Source organism: Erythrolamprus reginae, chromosome 7, assembly GCF_031021105.1.
Source record: "Erythrolamprus reginae isolate rEryReg1 chromosome 7, rEryReg1.hap1, whole genome shotgun sequence".
NCBI lineage: Eukaryota > Metazoa > Chordata > Lepidosauria > Squamata > Dipsadidae > Erythrolamprus > Erythrolamprus reginae.
The window spans coordinates 41,032,937-41,053,368 of NC_091956.1; the positions used below are offsets into that span (position 1 = coordinate 41,032,937).

Consider the following 20,432-nt stretch of genomic DNA (forward strand, 5'->3'; position numbering starts at 1 on the left):
ACGGGAGAAGCTTGGATGTCGATCCCAGGAGGTCTTCTCTTACATGAGGCCAAAAGAGCGGATTGCTGCATAAAGCCGCCGCCAGCATCCCCTGCTGACAGCCGATCAGATGTTCGGCGGCAGAAGCGGATCGCCGTGGCCGCCGCCATTCACATTTTTTTGGAGGAGGCGCGCGCGCGCGCTGAGGAACATATGTTTGGCGGCCCCATTAAGCAGCCTCCCATGTGATCGGCGGCTCCCCAGGATGCAGGGGATCGATCGGCCGCCGCGGCTGCAGGCGCTTGGGCTCGGAGACCTTAGGCTCTCTGATAGCCACCGGGGGATGAAGGGCGAAGACAATTACCGTCCTCATAGATCGCGCCCGCCATCTTGGATCCTCATTTCGGGCTGGATAACGGTTGCGCCGCCATTTTTAGGATCGGAATTGGCGGGAAACCCCCCCCCACCTCCTCACTCTCCTCACTCTCCTCCTATCACGTTGGAGGGATGGCACGAGTGGGTGGAGTTTTTTCTCGACAAAAAAGACCGACCGCCATTTTGTGGTGAGAAAAGCCTCGGTCAGTGACTTTACTCCAACAGAGCTGTGGAAAGTCAAAATTACCTTGTCTCCAGCAAAGGATTACTCTGTGAGTACCATGGAACCAACTGTTCCCGGGCCAGAGAAGGCGGCATGTCCAGATATAGTTGCCAAGGCCAAAGATAAGGCCAAATCTAAGCCCAAATCGCAGAGAACTTCCTCCTCAGCTCTCAGAGAAGCCGAAAGGAGGATTCAGGCGCTAGAGCAGAGGTTGGAGACTGTTTTCCAGGCCCCTTCCCTGACTACAGGATCAATCCCAGGTCATCTGCCATCAGGAGCCTTATCACCACGCTCCATGACCCAAGGGGATTTGCTACCAGGAAGGGATTGGTCCCCAGATCGCCAGCTTACTCAACAGGCCCAACTGCCGGTTAGCAGGCCAGGCTCTGCCAGCAATACAAGGCCTTTATGGGGTTTTTCGCCCCAAGCAACTGTAGGCCCAACTGCTTCATTCACCCCCACAGCTGCTGGACTCAGAAATCAGAGTGACACCTGGCAGAATTTATCTCCTGCCCTGCAGGAAATGATTACTAATGTATACTCACAAGGAGTAGCATCGGGGGTGCAACAATGCAGCCAACAGCCCCGTCAACCACCAGGCCGGAATTTGTGGTCTGCACCGCCCCTTTCAGGTTTGGAGTTCTCAGAGGGAACATTACAGGAGGACAGCGACAAGGATTATGACTTGTCCGATGACGAGACAACTCCTGAGCCACCTTCAGTTGCTGGACTCTTCAAGCCTGCCTTGTTCAGGACTTTATTACACAAGGCTAAACTAGCAGTGGACCTCCCTGGTCCTGCAAAGGCCGCTGAAACGCCAAGGTCAACTATCCTACTGACAGAACCCAAACCTGAAACAGACCATATCCCGGCACCAGATATTTTTATACAAAACGCCAAAAGACCATGGCAACAACCAGCAGCAGCTCAAGGCCCTTCGGCGTTGGAGCGCAAGTTTTATACCTGTGACGAAGAGCTGGAGAATCTGCTCCAATTTCCACCAATTAACAACCCAGTGGTAAACCTGGTGTCTAATGCCATGGTTCCTGCCGAGTCCGGGGATAATTTGAAACCCGAGGACAGGAAGGCGGAGATCCTGCTCCGGAAATCGCATGCCATGTCCGGATGGGGATTTCGAGCAGCGGCCGCTGCTTCCTTCTTCAATAGGGCTTCCATAGCATGGATTGAAGAAATGATGTCAAAACTGGGACCGGAAGATGGTAGGCTGCGGTAGGACTTGAGTAAACTGCTAGCCGCAGCGGAGTTTTCGGCAGACGCCACTCTCCACGCTGCCAAGTTCTCAGCGAGAGGGATGGCCACAACGCTTTCATCCAGACGCCTGTTGTGGCTAAGTAACTGGCAGGCTGACACTAAATCAAAGTGGCGCTTGGCCTCCTCCCCTTTCCGCGGCGCTGACCTCTTCGGGGAGGTCCTGGATAAAGTCCTTATTGAAGATAAGGATAAGCGGAAGGTTCTCCCCAGGTCCAACAGGCGGCAGGACAGGTGGACTACACCATACAACAGACGGCAGTCCTTTCGTTGGGACACCCCTTCTGGAACAGGCCACAACCAGCGACCATACTCGCAGGGTCGATTCAACCAGTCCTCATCTTTTCGAAATGACCGGTCAGGGTTCCAGGACAGAACCAGAGGATATCAGCAGGCTAGACGCCCATTTAGAGGCGCAAGCCAGAGGGGCTTCAAACGCCCCAAATGACTCCGAAGGCGGACAACCAATAGGAGGAAAGCTCCGCCTCTACAGCTCATTCTGGCGAGCCACCTCCTCGGACAAATGGGCAATAGCCACGGTGTCGCGAGGCCTCAGATTGGAGTTCCTTCAGCCCCCACCCAACCGTTTCCTCCAGTGCCCGACACCTCGGAACCCTGCCAAGAGTCAGGAACTATTTCAGGAGATAACGCACCTATTGCGTATCCAGGCCATAGAGCCGGTACCGCAGCACGACTGGGGGACCGGTTTCTACTCCATGATCTTTACTGTACCAAAATCATCGGGAGGTTGCCGTTTGATCCTGAATTTGAAGCAACTAAACCTGTACATCCTGTACAGGAAATTCAGGATGCACTCGTTGCAGACCATCCTGACGGCAATATGCCTCCAGGACTTTTTAACATCACTAGACCTGAAGGAGGCATACCTGCATGTACCAATTTATCCTCCTCATCGAAGGTTTCTGTGATTTTGTGTCGAGGGTGTGCACTACCAATACAGGGCCATGCCATTCGGCCTTTCTTCGGCGCCCCGCACATTCACCAAGCTACTGGATGTCCTCACAGCGAGCCTGCGCGCACAATCGGTGCGCCTAATGGCCTATTTGGACGACATTGTGATCTTGTCCAAATCACGGTCACAGGCTCAACAGGATCTCACCATGACGATGAGGACCTTGACGGAGCACGGCTTCACCATCAATGTGCCCAAGAGTCAGCTGATTCCATCTACCACGCTACTACATCTGGGCTCCATCATCGACACGACTTCGTGCATGGTGTACCTCTCCCCGGAGAGAAGGAAAAACATAGTGTCCCTCATTTCATCCATCCGGAGAGACAAACGGACATCCCTGGCCTTTTTGTCCAGGGTACTAGGGACTTTAGTCTCTTGCATAGGGATAATTCCGTGGGCCAGACACCACATTCGAAGCCTTCAATGGTTTCTACTGCCAGCCCAGAAGGTTCGGACAAGCCACTCCACCGTGCGGGTTCGTCTTCCAAGGGAGGTAAAAGACTCTCTGGCATGGTGGGTCTCCCCAGCCTTGTGCCGTGGGCTGTCGTTCCGCACACACGATCTAGTCACTCTGACTACAGATGCCAGTCTCTCGGGTTGGGGAGCGCATATTGGCCAGCAGTGCGCACAAGGCCTCTGGTCCAAGGAGGATCTCAACCCAGTGAACATAAATTTTCTGGAGCTCAGGGCAGTTTTCCTGGCGCTCCAGCACTTTCTTCCTTTTCTTCAAGACAAACATGTACTAGTCCTGACGGACAATGTAGCGACCAAGGCTTACCTCAACCATCAGGGGGGGTACGAGGTCGCGACGCCTCATGCAGGAAGCTTCGGCCCTCTTCACCTGGGCCGAGAGGAATTTGGCATCATTATCAGCGGAACACATCGCGGGGGTCGACAACACTCAGGCCGATTGGCTGAGCAGGACCACTCTCGACCCGACAGAGTGGAAGCTGGATTCGCGACTGTTCCAGGCAATCACGGAACGTTTCGGCACGCCTCTGGTGAACATGTTCGCGACGCACACCAATGCACAGCTCCCCAGATTTTACACTCGTTTCCCTTCGCCCAGGGCGGAGGGAGTCGATGCCCTAACCTCACGTTGGCCGCAGGGTCTCCTCTACGCCTACCCACCGACGAAGATCCTACCGAAAGTGGTGGACAAGATTTTGCGGGAGAGGGCAGAGGTAATTCTGGTGGCTCCGTACTGGCCACGCAGACCGTGGTTTTCGGATCTAGTGTCTCTTTCAACTTCCCCACCGTGGAGGATTCCGGACAGAGAGATTGTCACGCTGAGAATTGCCAGCCACAGTTTCTCAGAAAGGTATTCGTGTTGGTCAGCTGGCAGTGGCTTATTCAGCACATCAGCGATCAACACGAATACCTTTCTGAGAAACTGTGCCTGAAGTGAATCAAAGTCCCTGATGACTGCCAAACAAGGGGTGTCACGCTGAGAATTGCCAGCCAACAGAGACTTTCCTTAGTTAAAGTGTTGCTGTGTTTCTTTATTTGCTCTGATCACACCCCCTCTTACATCACTCCCACAATCCTTATCTTTCTCTGTTTCCTATATATATATCCGCTTGCTTATGTGAGCGAGCACATTCTAATCTAACCTTCTTGTGTGCTTGTAGCCATGTTTTTGTTAGAAGCTGCTTGATAAAGCGCAGCTGGCTCAATGAACTTTTTCTGTTTATAAAATAAAGTTTGTTTTCACTATGGTGACTGCCTGCTGAAATCCTGCTTTAAAATCCATCCCCAACAGAGATATCCCTCAGCCAGGGATCGGTCAATCATCCGGAACCCCAGTGGTTTCAACTAACCGCTTGGAGATTGAGCGGAGCAGATTGAGGGGACACCATTTACCTGATAGCATTATCTCAACAATACAGGCAGCTCGACGGCCATCCACCTCGAGAATATACCAGGCCACCTGGTCGGCCTTCTGTAAGTTCTGTCAGGAGAACAGCATGGACACGGAATCAGCTTCAGTGTTGCAGGTATTGGGGTTCCTCCAAGCGGGTCTGGATCGGGGATTAGCTCCCAATACCCTCAGGAGGCAGGTTGCAGCCTTGTCCACGATTATTAGAACAGGGGATCATAGATCCTTATCTCTCCATCCTTGGGTAAAGGACTTCCTTAAGGGCGCTGCAAACACTCATCCCCCCACAATTCATCGATTTCCGTCATGGGACCTGTCATTAGTGTTAAAGGCATTGACTGGTCCACCGTTCGAGCCATTAAGGTCCATAACACTTAGGTTCCTAACAATTAAGATGGCCTTCCTGGTCGCTGTTACATCAGCTAGGAGGGTCTCGGACATATCGGCGCTCTCTGTACGTTCCGATCTTTGTATATTTTATCCTGACAGGCTGGTCTTACGGCTAGATCCAGCATTCCTGCCTAAGATTAACTCTCTTTTCCACAGAAAGCAGGAAATAGTGTTGCCTGATTTTTGTGCTCGTGGGAATCATCCGTTAGAACTCAGGTGGCACAAACTGGATGTCAGGAGAGCCGTCAAGATTTATATTAGACGGACAGAGCCATTTAGAAGGTCCGAAAGGTTGTTCGTTTCTTTCTCACAGACTAAATTGGGGCTTGGGGTTTCTCCCAAGTCCATCAGTCGTTGGATTCGAGAGTGTATTGCTGAAGCTTACAGGACTACCACTCAGACTCTCCCTCAGGGGATTACTGCTCATTCCACTCGCAGTGCAGCCACTTCAGCAGCCTGGATGACACAAGCTTCGGCTGAGGACATATGCCGGGCAGCAACGTGGTCTGCACCTTCTACATTCATCCGGCATTATAAACTGGACACGTATGCTTCAGCTGAGGCTTCTTTTGGGAGAACAGTTTTGCAGAGGGTTTGTTCTACTGTTAATCCCTGAATCTGCTCTCTCCCACCCTTGGACTAGAACTGGGGCATATCCCATCCTGGACTCTCCTTCCAGAAGCAGTGGAGAAGAACCGTTGTACCTACCTGAACGGTCTTCTCGATGCTCTGGAAGGAGAGTCCAGACCCACCCAAGTAATCGTTTGATTCAGGGGATTGGGTTTGTTTTTTCTAATCGTTGTGTTTAATAAGGGTTCAATAAAATTGTGTTGGATAATAATGACTTCGTTTTTTAAAACTGAGCCCTTGGGGGCAGGCAAGGGGCGGTGCCTAATTAATATGTTAATTTATAACTCAGTCTCAACCAATAAGATTGAGGGTTAACCCATCCTGGACTCTCCTTCCAGAGCATCGAGAAGACCGTTCAGGTAGGTACAACGGTTCTTTCTTTTTGCCTCTAGGCCCAACCCAGGGCCATTTCAAGGTAGTTAATTTATTCATAGCCGACAAACTATATATATGTATGTATATGTATGCATATATATGTATGGATGTATGTATATATATATACAGTGAGGGTATGGCTAGCTGATGAGACCAAAATAAGGCCGAAATAGATCTATCCTAGTCTCCCTTAATTTTCAAATTCAAGAAAAACATGTGACATATATATATACACAGAGAGAGACACACACACACACACACATTTTTTTCTGTCGAATCAACCTGGTATATCCAAATACGGGGAGGAGCATACTGCTTCCTTTTTGCCTCTTGACTAGTGTTGGGCGAACCGAACTTGCATAGTTTGGGTCCATGCAGAATTTTGCAGTGTTCGGCATACCGAACCCAGACCCGAATTTTTTTTAAAGTTCGTATTCAGGTTCGGCGTTCGCTCGAACACCACAGTGGGTGGGAGGGGGAGGCGGGGAGGGCTCTGACTCAGCAAAGCTGGCTGAGGAATTCTGGGAGTTGAAGTCCACAAGGTCTTAAAGTGGCCAAGGTTGGCTGGCTGAGGAATTCTGGGAGTTGAAGTCCACAAGTCTTAAAAGTTGCCAAGGTTGGACTAAATAAATAAGGAAGTTAAGGCCACGACACCGCCTTGCTCGTCCTGCAACCAATGTTCCCTCTAATTTTTTGGTGTGGGCGGAAAAGTATATTGTCTAGATAGATAGATAGATAGATAGATAGATAGATAGATAGATAGATAGATAGATAGATAGATAGATAGATAGATAGATAGATAGATAGATAAGATAAGATAATAAATAGGGGGGGAAGTCTGGGAACCTCTCCTATCTCTCACTCTTTTCTCTCTTATTTGTTTCTCACTTCTCCCTCTTCCTCCATTTTTCCTCTCATTCCTTCCCTCTCTAACTTCTCTCTTTTTCCATCCCTGTCTCTTTCCCCTTGTGTGTGTGTGTGTGTGTGTGTGTGTGAACTCTTGAACCATCTCCAAAAACAGGTGAGGGCTGGGGTTTTTTTCCTGTTATTTGAGTACTTTTTACCATATGCTTTAAATCAAGAGTCACTTCTCTCTCTCTTTTGTTTCTCTCTTTCCTCTCATTCTCTGCCTCAATCATTTTCTCATTTCTCTTTTTTTCTTCCCTTTTTGCTCTCATTTCTCTCTCTCCCTTCCTCTCTTCTCTCTCTCTTGCTTTCTTTCCCTCTCTTTCTCTCTCCCCCCTCTTGCCCCCTCTTTCTCTCTCCCCCCTCTTCCTACCTGTTTAACAGTGGCCGGGTCCATGCTCTTGATGCAGGCTACTGCTGTCTTGTACTGGGATTGGGCGGCGGTGGGGGAAGAGGCGAAGTTCGGGGCCGAGTAGGCCAAGGCCAGGCCCATCGTTCCTGGCTCCAATACCAGGATTGGGCGGCGGAAGGGACATGGCAGCCCCAGCGCGGTGGTGGGGGAGGAGGGGTAGCCGTCTGCCTGGGGAAGCAGCGCGTTTGAAAAGTGCGCCACTTCCCTGGGCACAGGCCTTGAGGTCAGCTCAAAGCCCAGCAGAGCCGCCACCACCACCTCCCCCCTTCCGCCCCAGTGCAGGCCGAGCCTCTATTACTTAGGGAAAGGGCGGAAGTGCCTGATGGGCGCTGCCATCTTTTCCCAAATGGGCGGGGCCAAAGTGGAATGGGGAGCATGTGGTTTTTCAAATGAAGAAAAATCTTGTCGCTCCCCGCCCCCAACTCCGAAGCCTGGCTCGGCTGGGCAGCCTTGGAAAAGGCTGCGTGGGGGGTTATTTTTGTGTGGGGTAGAGTTAAACTACTGCTTTACAAGGCAGATTCTGCAGGTTCAAATCCCAGTAAAGTTATGGCTAGCTGATGGAGAGCATAAGCTTGAAATATTAGTCCCTTTTCACTATTAGCAAAAATATGTTACACACATACACACACACACATACTGTATGAGGCGCATGTGAATGTATGTGCATCTGATACAGATTTCATTTCTGTCTCTTATAGAAAGTGTGAAAGAAATCGTACAGAAACAGCTTCTCCTAGCTTGGTTACATCTAGTTGAAGGAAATGTCTTAGAATTGCTCCATCATCTAGATGTGGAGAGTTGTCCCGAAGTGGGTGTTCTAGCCCTCAATGCTATGTTCCTGCTGTCTCCCCACCAGGATCTGATTAAAAAATTTTCAGAACTTGATGACAGGTAGGAATAATACAGGTGTGGCTGTCTTTTTATTTGGGTCAGAGAATATATGTATGTATATATAGCAATCAAACATAGGCTTATAGTCTCACTTTATTGATTATTAAAATGTTGCTATTTCATAGATGATATAATCACCAAAGCATGCTAGATTTTGATGGATATAAAAGAAATACAAAAATAAACCCAGATGATGAAATTAGATAAAGGAGGCAGCATTAGATAAATAACATATACCTAAAGTTAAAATATAATAGAATGGATATGAAAATAAAAACTTAAGAGCTATGATCATAAAGAGTAAAAATTTAGAGAAGCTTTCAGTTTGTCATGTAATAGAATTAGAATTATTCACAGGGAAGGATTTAGAGGATGTAGGAGGAAGTAGGAACAAGGTGTCCAGCAAACCTGTAAAACGGAGAAATCAGGGAATTATCAGGGAAATCAGCAATTCGAGAAATATTGGGGAATTATCAGGAAATTTGTGAAAAAACGGAATAAATCAGGGGGGAAAAACAAACTGTATTAAAATGTTTAAAAGTCAGGGAAGAATCATGTAAAAAACAACAACAAATCACTACCTCGCAGAGTCAAGCAAAAATGAGCGTAACTGGCAACAACTTGCTTCCTCGGCTACCAATATTTCTCCATGTTTTAGCTGTTTGGTATGACATCATCTACGACTGCGCCTTAACTAGATCGCAAGTTACAGGGAAATATCAGGGAATTTCAAAATGCTTTCCCCTTGTAGGAAAGAAGGAGAAAAAGGAGAGAGAGTAGAAGGGGAGGGAGAGAAGGAAGGAGGAGATGGTAGTAGAAAAGGTGGAGAAGGTGCAAGAAAGTAGGTAGTAGAGGTGGAATAGCCACCTGAGATAGAAAGAGAGGGGTGAGGAAAATAAAGATTGGGACAGACTGAATAATAAAGATTAAAATTTGGAATGTAGTTTATTGTATTATTGTTTTTAAAGAGATAACATATACATATTGATTTTATATTGAAGGTATATGTGATGTTATGTATGTTTTTAACGTGGAAAAATATATTTTTTAAAATAAACAGGCAAAATTAGAGAACATAAACTTTTTTCCTTTAACATTAGTATATTCTCATGACATTATTTCTTAAAGATAAATATCAAAACACAGTAGTATGTTTCAGAAACTTATTTAATGTAGAAGTTTGATTTTAATAGGTACCGTATATACTCGAGTATAAGCCGAGTTTTTTAGACCAAAAAATGGGCTGAAAAACCCGACCTCGGCTTATACTTGGGTCACTGAAGAGTCCCCACAAGAGGGCGCCCCACTGGAGCCCAGCAGGCATTGCTTCAAAAATGGAGCCGCCTGAAGAACTGGAGCCGGGTGAGACATTGATAGAAATGGCGGCGGGGCGGGGCACTGCAGCTCGTCTCTCTCAGTTCCTCACTTGCTTGCTTTCTTTTTAAAATATTTAAATACCGATAAATAAATATGCTGTCGGCTGCTTCCTCTTCTCCTCTTTTGTTTTCTCCTGTCAGTTGCGGTCGTGGAGGAAAAGGAGGAAAGGAAAGAGGCGAGGCTTCTTTTTTCTTTCCTCTTCCTCCGTTTCCTTCGCAGCTGCCATCCCAAGTGGATCTCTTTAGCAAATCTGCTTCCCCGAACAACACATGGGGCAATAAAGGGAGACGGAGGAGGAGGGAGGATCAGGGGTGGGAGGGAGATCCAGCCAGCGAGCCAGCCAGCAAGCTAAGGGGGGGGGGGGACAGCATGAACTCTCTCCAGGCTTTAAAAGCCCCAAGCCGGAGAGAGAAGCAGATTTGCTAAAGATATCCACTTGGCGCGGTAGCAGGGAAAGAAGGAGGAGGAGGACAGCCTCTTTCCTCCTCCTCCCCCAGGGCTGTGGGCTATTCTGGCTCTCCTTCTACTTTCCCTGCTGCCGTCCCAAGTGGATCTCTTTAGCAAATCTGCTTCCCCCCGAACAACACATGGGGCAATAAAGGGAGACGGAGGAGGAGGGAGGATCAGGGTGGGAGGGAGATCCAGCCAGCGAGCCAGCCAGTGAGCTAAAGGGGACGGGACGGCATGAACTCTCTCCAGGCTTCTAAAACCTTGTCAAGCTTAAAGAGCCCTGGGTTAGGGTTAAAAATGCATGAGTCTTCAAACCTGAAAAGATTAAGGCTTGTGGACTTCAACTCCTACTCCTGAAGTAGCATGGCTGGGGCAGGAATTCTGGGAGTTGAAGTCCAGTAGTCTTAAAACTGTCAAGTTTAAAGAGCCCTGGGTTAGGGTTAAAAATGCAAGAGTCTTCAAACCTGAAAAGATTAAGGCTTGTGGACTTCAACTCCCACTCCTGTGGTAGCATGGCTGGTGCAGGAATTCTGGGAGTTGAAGTCCACTAGTCTTAAAACTGTCAAGTTTAAAGAGCCCTGGGTTAGGTTTAGAAATAGGTTTTAGCTTGGTTGCTAAGTGAGCTACTTTTTTTACTTTTTAATTTATTGTTATTACCAGATTGCTTTTGTTTACCCTCTTTTAAATTTACAGAGCTAGTTTACTGGTTTTCTTTAAAATAAATATTCTAAAACATATAATCTACTGATTTCTCAATTAATGTAATTTTATTGGTTTCCATTTTTATAAGTTACCAGTAACCACTGCATTTTCTAACCTCGGCTTATACTCGGGTCAATAAGTTTTCCCAGTTTTTGTGCCACAACTGGTGCCTCGGCTTATACTCGGGTGGGCTTATACTCGAGTATATACGGTATATTAGTTTGCACTGATTGCTTTCTGAAATTTCCTGGTTTATATAACTAGTAGAAGAAAATATTTTTTTTTAAATGGAGACTCCCATTTTAGCGCTCCATGTGCTTCATTTAAAGGAAAACCATTCCAATAGAGAAGCTAACTGCAGAGAGTGCCTTATATTGGAAAGCTCTATGTGAGCACTTGAAATCCAAAGGAGAAGAATTCTTAGAAGAAGTCTTGCCAGAGCCTGCTATCTATGCAGATTATCTGTTGAGGTAAATAAACACAATTAATTCAAAAATTGCAATGTCAGTTCAATATACCCTCTGCTTTAATCTTACAGTTATCTTTCTTATTAGTATTGGTGTTAAGGTTCTCTGATGAGATTTTGGAATAACTTATTTTTAATAATGAAGATATCTGATGGGCAGGAGATGCTGCAGAAATAATAAGGGAATTAAAACAGATTGGCTGAGTTGTGTAATCAGTTTTACAGTATCATGCTGTGTAAAGGAGAAATTCTTTCATATGTGTTGTGATTTTGCATTGTCCATCTAAATTTTTCTAAATATTCAGCCATTGATAAAGATCAGGAGAAAATCCAACACCACATTTCTGTCTGTGGGAAATGTGTTGAGCTGTAGTATTAAAGGGCTGTGAATTAATATAGCAGTCTGGGATTGGCAAGGAGAGAATCTTAATCCCTTTTGACAGAATAATCATTTTCTTATACTTAAGTTACTTTCAAAGCATTCCAGTACTCAGTCAGGAAGAAAATGAAGATCTGGCCTGCATTGAGCAATTGATGACCAAGGAATTTATAGGTCAGCAGTTAATTCTAATGATGGGTTGCATGGATATTACCGAAGAGGGATGCAGGTAAGACTGTAAACAGCAACAACAACCCGTGCAATTGTTTATGCAATTGTGAGGAATATTCTTTTTACAAGATACATTTTAAAATGTGTATAAAAAGGAACAATTGACTTGGAGCAATTGAAATGATATCCATTTGAACAACTAAGTTAACATATTGATTTTAATTCAAGTGGTTTGTAAATTTTCCATTCATAATCGTTTTGAGCCAAAGGAGTATAGTACTTCTTACAATCATATGATATAAATGTATTATAGTAAAAAATAAAGTAATGGTTGCATTCATTTTAAAAATGGGGGAGAATTTGGGATAATGAGGAGCATCTGGTCTCTGAGATATCTATAGGTAGCTCTTCAGAACTTCAATGGCATACCACATTCACAGTGAAGAGGGTGATGTTGCACTCTTCATGCAAAGGAAACATGTCTTGGGTAGTCAACAATGCAATCCTCAATACATCCCATGACTTCTCTGCTTATGTTCCTTGTCAAGACCTAGGGGTTCATATAATGCTATTGACAATTCATGCTTGACATTTTAAAAAAATTGGGATTCATATTTTTCAGGCCCATTCCCTAGTGTTATCCAGTCCTTTGGAAGGACAACAGGGAAAATCCAGTCTTGCTGTTCAGTTTAGATTCTCCTCTCTCAGAGAACTATCAGATGTTGAGGGAAGAAAAAAATTGATTCAAAAATATAAATGGGCCAGAGAGTAGGAGAACATCAAGAGAAATAGTTGAGATTTAAGAAAAACTGTAGTCCAGCCGCAGAATATTTTCACTCTGAAATGTTTTCCATTTTCCCAGAATTTCAGGGAGTAACAGTTGAAGCAGTAGAAGCAGGTATCACTATAGCCAAATACTGTGAGCTTTCTTCTCTGTTTCAGTCTCGGTTTGTCTCCTAATCTTACAGGGAAAGGGTTTTCCCATGTTTTACAATGTTCCTAAGAAGAGAAGAAACCACAATTGTAACATTTGGGATTTGAAATATATCAGTGATGTCCATATAACAGAAATACAAGCACCAACTCACCCACAAATAATGATTCCTTGGATTTTAAACTCAAAAAAGTTTTTTGTTTTTTTTTAAGGAAGAGAATGCTGAGTGTCCTACAAAAAATTCTTATGATTCCAACCACATCAGCATCACTTGTATCCCATCTTATGGAAAAGTTGCTCTGTCTTTTGAAGGATGATGATAGAAGAATCCAGATGGTTTGTTCTTTCGGTTACAACTTTGAAAGTTTAATCCTTTAGGGAAGTCTTCAGAGAAATTATGTTAACCAAAGTACCTGTTTTGAATCCATTTTTCCTTTGTAAACAGTTTGCTTTCTCTGGATATTAAAAAAAAATAGTTGAGTATAATTGTCCCTGAAAGTTTTGAGTGTATGTAAATATTCATATATTTAGGATAATTACAGAATACACAATGACAGAGTTGAAAATGATCTTGGATGTCTTCTAGTCCAACCCCTTGTTCAAGCAGGTTACCCTATACTGTGGGACACAGATTGGCCCAGATCAATGGCTTGCCAAGAATCTCGCTGTGCAAGTTAGCAAAGCCCCATTTCTGCGTGCATGGGACCTAGTCAGCATGTGAAATCCCTACCTCCAGCCTGGTCCACAGAAACAGACTTTAATTTTTTGAAAACTGTTAGCAAAGTCCAGCACCCATGACTTCACGATTCAATGTTCTCACTGTCAGAAATTTCTCTGTATTTCTAGATTAGTTCTCTTTGATTACTTTCCATCCATTACTTCTTGTTCTGCCTTTAGGAGCTTTGGAGAATAGGTTGATCCCTTCTTTTCTGTGACAACCCCTCAGATACTGGAAGATTGCTATCATGTCACCCCTTTTGAAAAGCTTGGTTTCTAAAAATACCCTTACCATATCAAAATTGTTTGTCCCCTCAATAGATGAAAGGCACTACTAGTTTCCCTCCAGTTCTAAAGGTTTATATTCCTGATTTGGAAATCAAACTAGATGGGCTCAAGACCACCATGCTTGTTCTTCCTCATTGAAAAGTCAGAATGGGAGGTCCAACATAGTCTTAGGATGCGCAAAAGAATGCTTCTTTTCTTCAAAAGCACCAGCAATTAGAAGGTTTCACATGAAGTTTTGTGTAAAGATTAGATGAGATTTTTTTTAATAATATGAGTTTCTCCCAAGGGACCTCCAGAAATTAGTGTTGTTTAGCTTTATGATGGAAATAAAATAATTTCGTCTGACTTGTTTCAATTTCAGGTTGGTACTTATTATATTTTCAGGTTGCTGAAATAATTTCAGAGGTGCGAGAAACCATCATGACAGTAGACAAGCAGCAAGACGCAAGTGAGATAAGAAAACAAGAGCTTAAGGTATGGAGAAAATGTGCCACTTCTTTAGTAATGTAATATTTTTTTAAAAAATGAAATAACTACAATTGAATTATTGCATTTTTTCTGCAGCTTCTGAAAAATCTGAATATTATTTCCCAGAAATGTAGAGAATTAAATTAATAGCATTAGAGAGGGAAAATTTTCAATTTTTTTAAAATAAATCTTGAAAAAATGGCAGTTGATTTTGATTTCCTCTGGCATATGTAAGTGCAATTTGGAATAGAAGAAAATAAAGTAGAAGGATGGAGAAGGTGTTCAGGAGGCCTCCTTCGTTGAGGACAACTTCTAGCACATTAGGTTCATCTCCCAGCTGCAAGGAGAGCCTTAGCTATTGTACATCCTGTTAACATTGGTGTCAGTGTGAATTCCCTTCACCTTTTTATTTAATAATTTTTAATTGATTTTAAACAACATACAACAAGTGCTCAGTGATTTGTGCCCACCACCAGACAACATTCGTACCCCTCCACCAAAATGGGAGTATATTTTACATATACCATTTTAACTCAAGAGCAATATATCCATTTACATATTATAAAGTGATTCCAATTTATTCCTTGTAGCTTGGTCTTGAATTCTACTAACCATATATCCTCTTACCTTGTCCCATCGTCCCATCAGTTCCTGCAAATCAGTTTCATTGGCTGAGTTCATCCTCTTGTCCATAATCTCAAATTGAATATGATCCACCATGTGCCGGTACCAATTTTGTATTGTCCATTTTGTCACATCCTTCCAACCCAAGACTATTACCACCTGAGCGCTTTCTATCATTGCTTCTTTTATTTCTCTAAATTCTCCCATCTTGTTCCTTTTAACTAATACTGTCATTTCTTTGTAATTGTCCATCATATATTTAATATCCTATTAATATCCTCTTGCACTTTTTCCCAAAAGTTCTGCACTACCGGGCATTCCCAAAACATATGCATAAACACTCCCTTATCTTGACACCCATGCCAACAGGTATTTTTAACATTATGCTGGAAGTATGCAAGTTGAGTGGGTGTGTGATACCACTTATGTAATACTTTCCTTCTCATTTCCCTAACCCTTGTATTCTTAATTTTCCTTATATTCTCCACTATATTTTCATCTCTTGCACATCTACTTGTAATTCATTCCGCTGCCATTTAGTCATCCGTGGGTCACATGGCCATCTGCCTGTACTAACATCTTATATATATATTACTTGCTTGCGCCTTGGTACCCTCACTTTTTTCTCTTATTATTTTCTCTAACTCTATCTCCTCCCTAAATAGTGCTTCTTTATTCTCCCTTTCATTCAGATATTTGCATATTGCATTTATTTGTAGCCATCTTCCCTTACCCAACCACCATTCTATATGATTTCTACTTGGCCCCCCATCCTTCTCATATAACTGTTCTATCTTAGTTATCTCTCTTCCCTTCAACTCTCTCCCTATTTAGATTTGTTTCATTATCTCTATTTATTACATATAACAATGAGAGTTTTGATTTATATAATCCTATTTTCCCCTGCCATTTTTTCCAAATTTCCATAGTCCCTTTCAAGGGGACTAGATATTAATTTATCTAGATTGCTCTTATTCCTTTTTTTAAAAAAATATATATTTTTATTAAATTTTATTACAACAAACAAAAAATTACTTAAAGAAAAAGTGCCCGACACCAATAAAACCCACCACCATTTAGGGGGTTAAATTATTTGCAATAAGTTTCAATTTCTTCCTTAGCTCCGGTTTACATTTCTTTACATACAAAAAGTGAATGGAATTTATTTTTCACATTGTCGTCATAAATTCTACTTAAGATATAATTTTTCACCTTATTCCATCGTGCCATCAGTTTCTCCAATTTATTTTCATCAAAGTTATTTAATCAGGTTTCCATAATTTCGAAGTGGATGTGGTCCACCATGTACCAGTACCAATTCTGGATTGTCCATTTATTGCTATCCTTCCACCCTAATACCACTACTGCTTGAGCACTTTCCAAAGCTGCTGTTTTGATTTCTTTAAATTCTCGTAATTCCCCATATTTAACTAGTGTTGCTAATTCTTTTGTGATTATCCAATTAATGTTTAGCATATTGTTAATTTCATTCTGTACTTCCTTCCAAAATTTTTGAACTTCAACGCATTCCCAGAGCATATGCATAACAACTCCTTTTATTTGGCAACCATGCCAGCAATTTCCTTTTCCTTTCTTCTGGAAGTGTACTGGCGTGAAGTACCATTTATGTAAAATTTTCCTTCTCATCTCTCTAATTCATGTGTTCTTTATCTTATATATATTTTCTACTACTTCTTCCATCTCGCTTTCATTGATCCGTAATTCATTTTGCCAGTATCTTGTTAGGCCTTTAATCACTTCCTCTTCCACTTGTAATAACATGCTATAAATCTTACTAGCCTGTCCTTTTGAATCATTAATTTTTTCTTTCAATATTTTCTCTAGACAGTTTTCTTCGCTCAAAAAGGCTTCTTTAATCTCACTTTTATTCAAATATTTGCATATTGCATTAATCTGTAACCATTTTTGTTGGACCAACCACCATTCGAACCGAGTTCTATTAACTCTTCCATCTGTCTCATATAATTATTCTATTCTCATTATACCTTTATCATTTAATTCCTTTATAACTCTATCTAGGTTAACATCATTATTTATATTCAAAACATGCAACGTTGATAATTTTGAATTCCTATTTGCTAATTTCCCTTGCCATTTTGACCAAATATCTAAAGCTGCTTTCAAAGGATCGGCTAATCTATTGATTTCTATTTTACTCCATTTTTTAAATAAAATCTCTTTATTTTTAATATTATTAATCTCCCTTTCAAGTTTCACCCACTTCTTTTCTGTCAATAATTGTAATTCCATTAATCTTTCTATTTGAAATGCTTCTCTATATAATTCTAAATTCGGGCACCCCCCATCCTCCATCTCTTTCTCTGGCAATCAGCCATCGTTTCCTTGTTCTAGGTTTTTTATTTCCTTCAATCCAAAAATTCATTTTATTATCCCATTCCCTTAGTTTTACTCGTGAGAAGGTACTTGGTAAAACTTGGAATAAATACATCATTTTTGGAATAATCATCATTTTAAGGGCTATTATTTTGGCCATTTTTCTCAATCTTTCCACTTTTTAATTTGCTTTTGCATTTTTTTTCCATATTAAATTATAATTTACCTCAGCAATTTTGTTTGGGTTTTTGAATAACCAAATTCCTAAATATTTCATTTTTTTACATCCTAATTTCAATCCTGAAATTTTTCGTATCTCAATTTGCTCTTTGGGACCTGTATTTAAACAAATTATTTCTGATTTCTCAATATTAATTTAAAGACCTGATTGGTCTTTAAATTCCTGAAGTAAAACCATTAATTTTTCCATCATTTCAATGGGGGTTTCAGACAATATTATGGCATCGTCTGCAAAAAGATTTAATTTCAATTCAAGTTTTCCAATTCGGTAACCCTTCCAGTCCTTATCATTTCTAATTTTATTTGCTAGAACCTCAATTGCCATTGCGAACAAGATGGGGGAAAATGGGCATCCCTGCTTAGTTCCATTTTGGATATTAACTTTCTCTGTTCTATTTCCATTTACCCTAATATTGGCTGTATTATCCTTATAGATTTCTTTTATACTTTGACAGAAATTTTCTCCCATATTTAATTTCTTACAAAGTTGAAACAGGTAATTATGATTAATTTTATCAAATGCTTTATACACATCTAACTTTAAGACGCATAATTTCTTTTTGGTAGTGGTAGCATGATGTAACACATTGACAACATTTCTTATTGGTTCATAAATTTTCCTTCCTTTAACAAATACATATTGGTCTTCACCAATTATTTTTGGTAAGATACTCTCTATCCTATTTGCTATAATTTTCATAAATATTTTATAATCCTGGTTTAGTAAACTGATAGGACGATAGGATCCCGGATCTAACAAATCCTGATCTGGTTTTGGGATAGTAATGATCTCGGATGTCTTCCATGACTGTGGAATATTGAAGGTTTGAAGTATGTTATTAAATAATTTCTCCAAATAAGGTAATAATTGAATCACAAAAGTCTTATAGTATTCCCCCGTAAGTCCATCTGGGCCTGGAGCTTTGGCAGGTTTCAACCCATTAATAACTCTAATAATTTCATCATTTGTTATTATCCCATTTAATATTTGTTTGTCTTCTTTGGTTAGTTTCTCCTTAACCTCTATATTTTGCAGAATGAACTGATCTTTTTTATATAACTTTTCATAAAACTCTTTCATTATTTTTTGCAATTCATCATTACTACGTTTTATTACACCTTTTTTGTCCTTTAATGCAACAATACAAGATTTTTCTTTTCTTTTTTTTTAAATAATATGCCATTTGTTTCATTGATTTATTCCCCCATCCAATAATTTTCTGCTTTACAATCAATCTCATATTATTCCATATTTGTTCATCCATAAGTCTCAGTTGCTTCTTTTTAATTTTTAATAAATTATTCCACTCCCTATTTCTTGTAATTTTCAATCTTTCTTGAGTTACTGGTAACTCTATATCTTTAATTAACTTTTTCCTTTCTGCCTCGCATTTTTTAAAATATAGATTTCAGTATTAGTACAATTCCCTCTCATAAAGGCCTTGTGTGCATCCCAAATTATTGATTGCTTCATATTTCCCGTATCATTTATTTTAAAATATTCAGTCAATTCTTTTTGGAGTTTCAATTTATCTTCTCTTCTTGACACAAGAGGATTATATCTCCATATTTTTTGTTTATTATTTGAATCAAATACAATCACTGCTAATAATGGGGCGTGGTCTCATAACCAAATGTTTCAGTTTCAGCTCTTTTAAGATATGTATTCCCAGTTTTATTCATTAATATATAGTCAATGCAGCTAAACTTATTGTGCCTAGCTGAATAAAACGTAGCTCTATTTGTCGCTTAGGCATGAAGATCCAACATACCTAATTTATTTAAAGGCAAATTATTTTTTCCCTGTTTCCCTGCTATCAATTCAATATTAAAATCACCTGCCAGAATCACTGTGCCTTCTGCAAAGTCATTCAATTTGCGCTTTGTATTTAATATAAATTGCTTTGTATTTGCATTTGAGGCATAAATTACTGCTAATGTTATTACCTTATTATTCATTTTTCCTTCCCTCCTTGTCCCATTTAGTCTGAATCAGTTCAAAGGGAATTCTTTTATTTATTAATATCGCCACTTCTCTGCTTTTAGTATTCCCCCTAGATTCATATATCCATCCCCATTCCTTACAATTAGTTAATTTATCTTCTCTTTTTCTCCCTTTATGTGTTTCTGATAAAAATAAGAAATCTACTTTTTTATCCCTAGCCAGTTTCATAATTCTATAACGTTTATTCGGTGACGACATTCCATAATGACATCAAAACCTTTTCACCCATTCCTTTCAGATATGTTTCTCTCCTCTGTAAAGTGAAGCATATTGGAAGATTCTTCATTTGTAGTTTTAAACCCCCACCCAAGTGCCCCTCCCTCACCATTCCCCCAAGGGGGAATCAATGAAAAAAACCTCCATTGGCTCTGAGAGGCACCCATGGCTTTGCTATCCCTCAAGTACGCTCTAAAAAATTACCCATTTAAGTAACAAATAGTAACCCTCAACCCCCCCCCCCCTATTCCTTCCTTTCCCCTTATTAAGTATTGAAGGGAAAAAGAATACCCCAAAAGCTAATCAGCTGGGAACAACAATGCCAGTTATACAATACAGTGCTTATTTCTTCCTTTGATGTGTAACACACCCCTCCTCCTTCTTTCCTTTCTCTCGGAGTAAAGCTAGTTCCTTTTCTAATGCAACGATTCTCTCTTCCTTTGCAGACTCTTGACTGATAGGATCTCCTGTAAATAAATCTCCTGTTGCTTCTCCCCCTTCGGCTCCAGTTATCTCCTTTGTTGACATTGCCTGCTGATTTATATCAGGATTTATTCCCAACTGTCGAAGCATTTGCATTCCCTCTTCCAGAGAACTTGCTAAATAAGTCTTGGCATCTTTGAAGATCAGGATCGTGGCTGGATATTTACAAGTAAAACGTAAATTATTCTGAAACAGCAGGTTTGCCACTGGTCTCATCTGATTTCTTGCCTGCAGCGTTTGAGTAGACAAGTC

The 20,432-nt window shown here is 41.5% G+C and overlaps 1 protein-coding gene across 3 annotated transcripts in view; it reads left to right on the forward strand.

The window, feature by feature from the left end:
• Nucleotides 1-20,432, forward strand: part of NCAPG (non-SMC condensin I complex subunit G) — a 281,872-nt gene that overhangs the window by 136,301 nt on the left and 125,139 nt on the right. For all 3 annotated transcript variants that reach the window (XM_070757387.1, XM_070757390.1, XM_070757388.1), the window contains exons 7-11: nt 8,113-8,305; nt 11,164-11,304; nt 11,768-11,908; nt 12,997-13,120; nt 14,174-14,263. In XM_070757387.1, the coding sequence (XP_070613488.1) occupies nt 8,113-8,305; nt 11,164-11,304; nt 11,768-11,908; nt 12,997-13,120; nt 14,174-14,263 (689 nt within the window). The remainder of the gene's footprint in view (nt 1-8,112; nt 8,306-11,163; nt 11,305-11,767; nt 11,909-12,996; nt 13,121-14,173; nt 14,264-20,432) is intronic.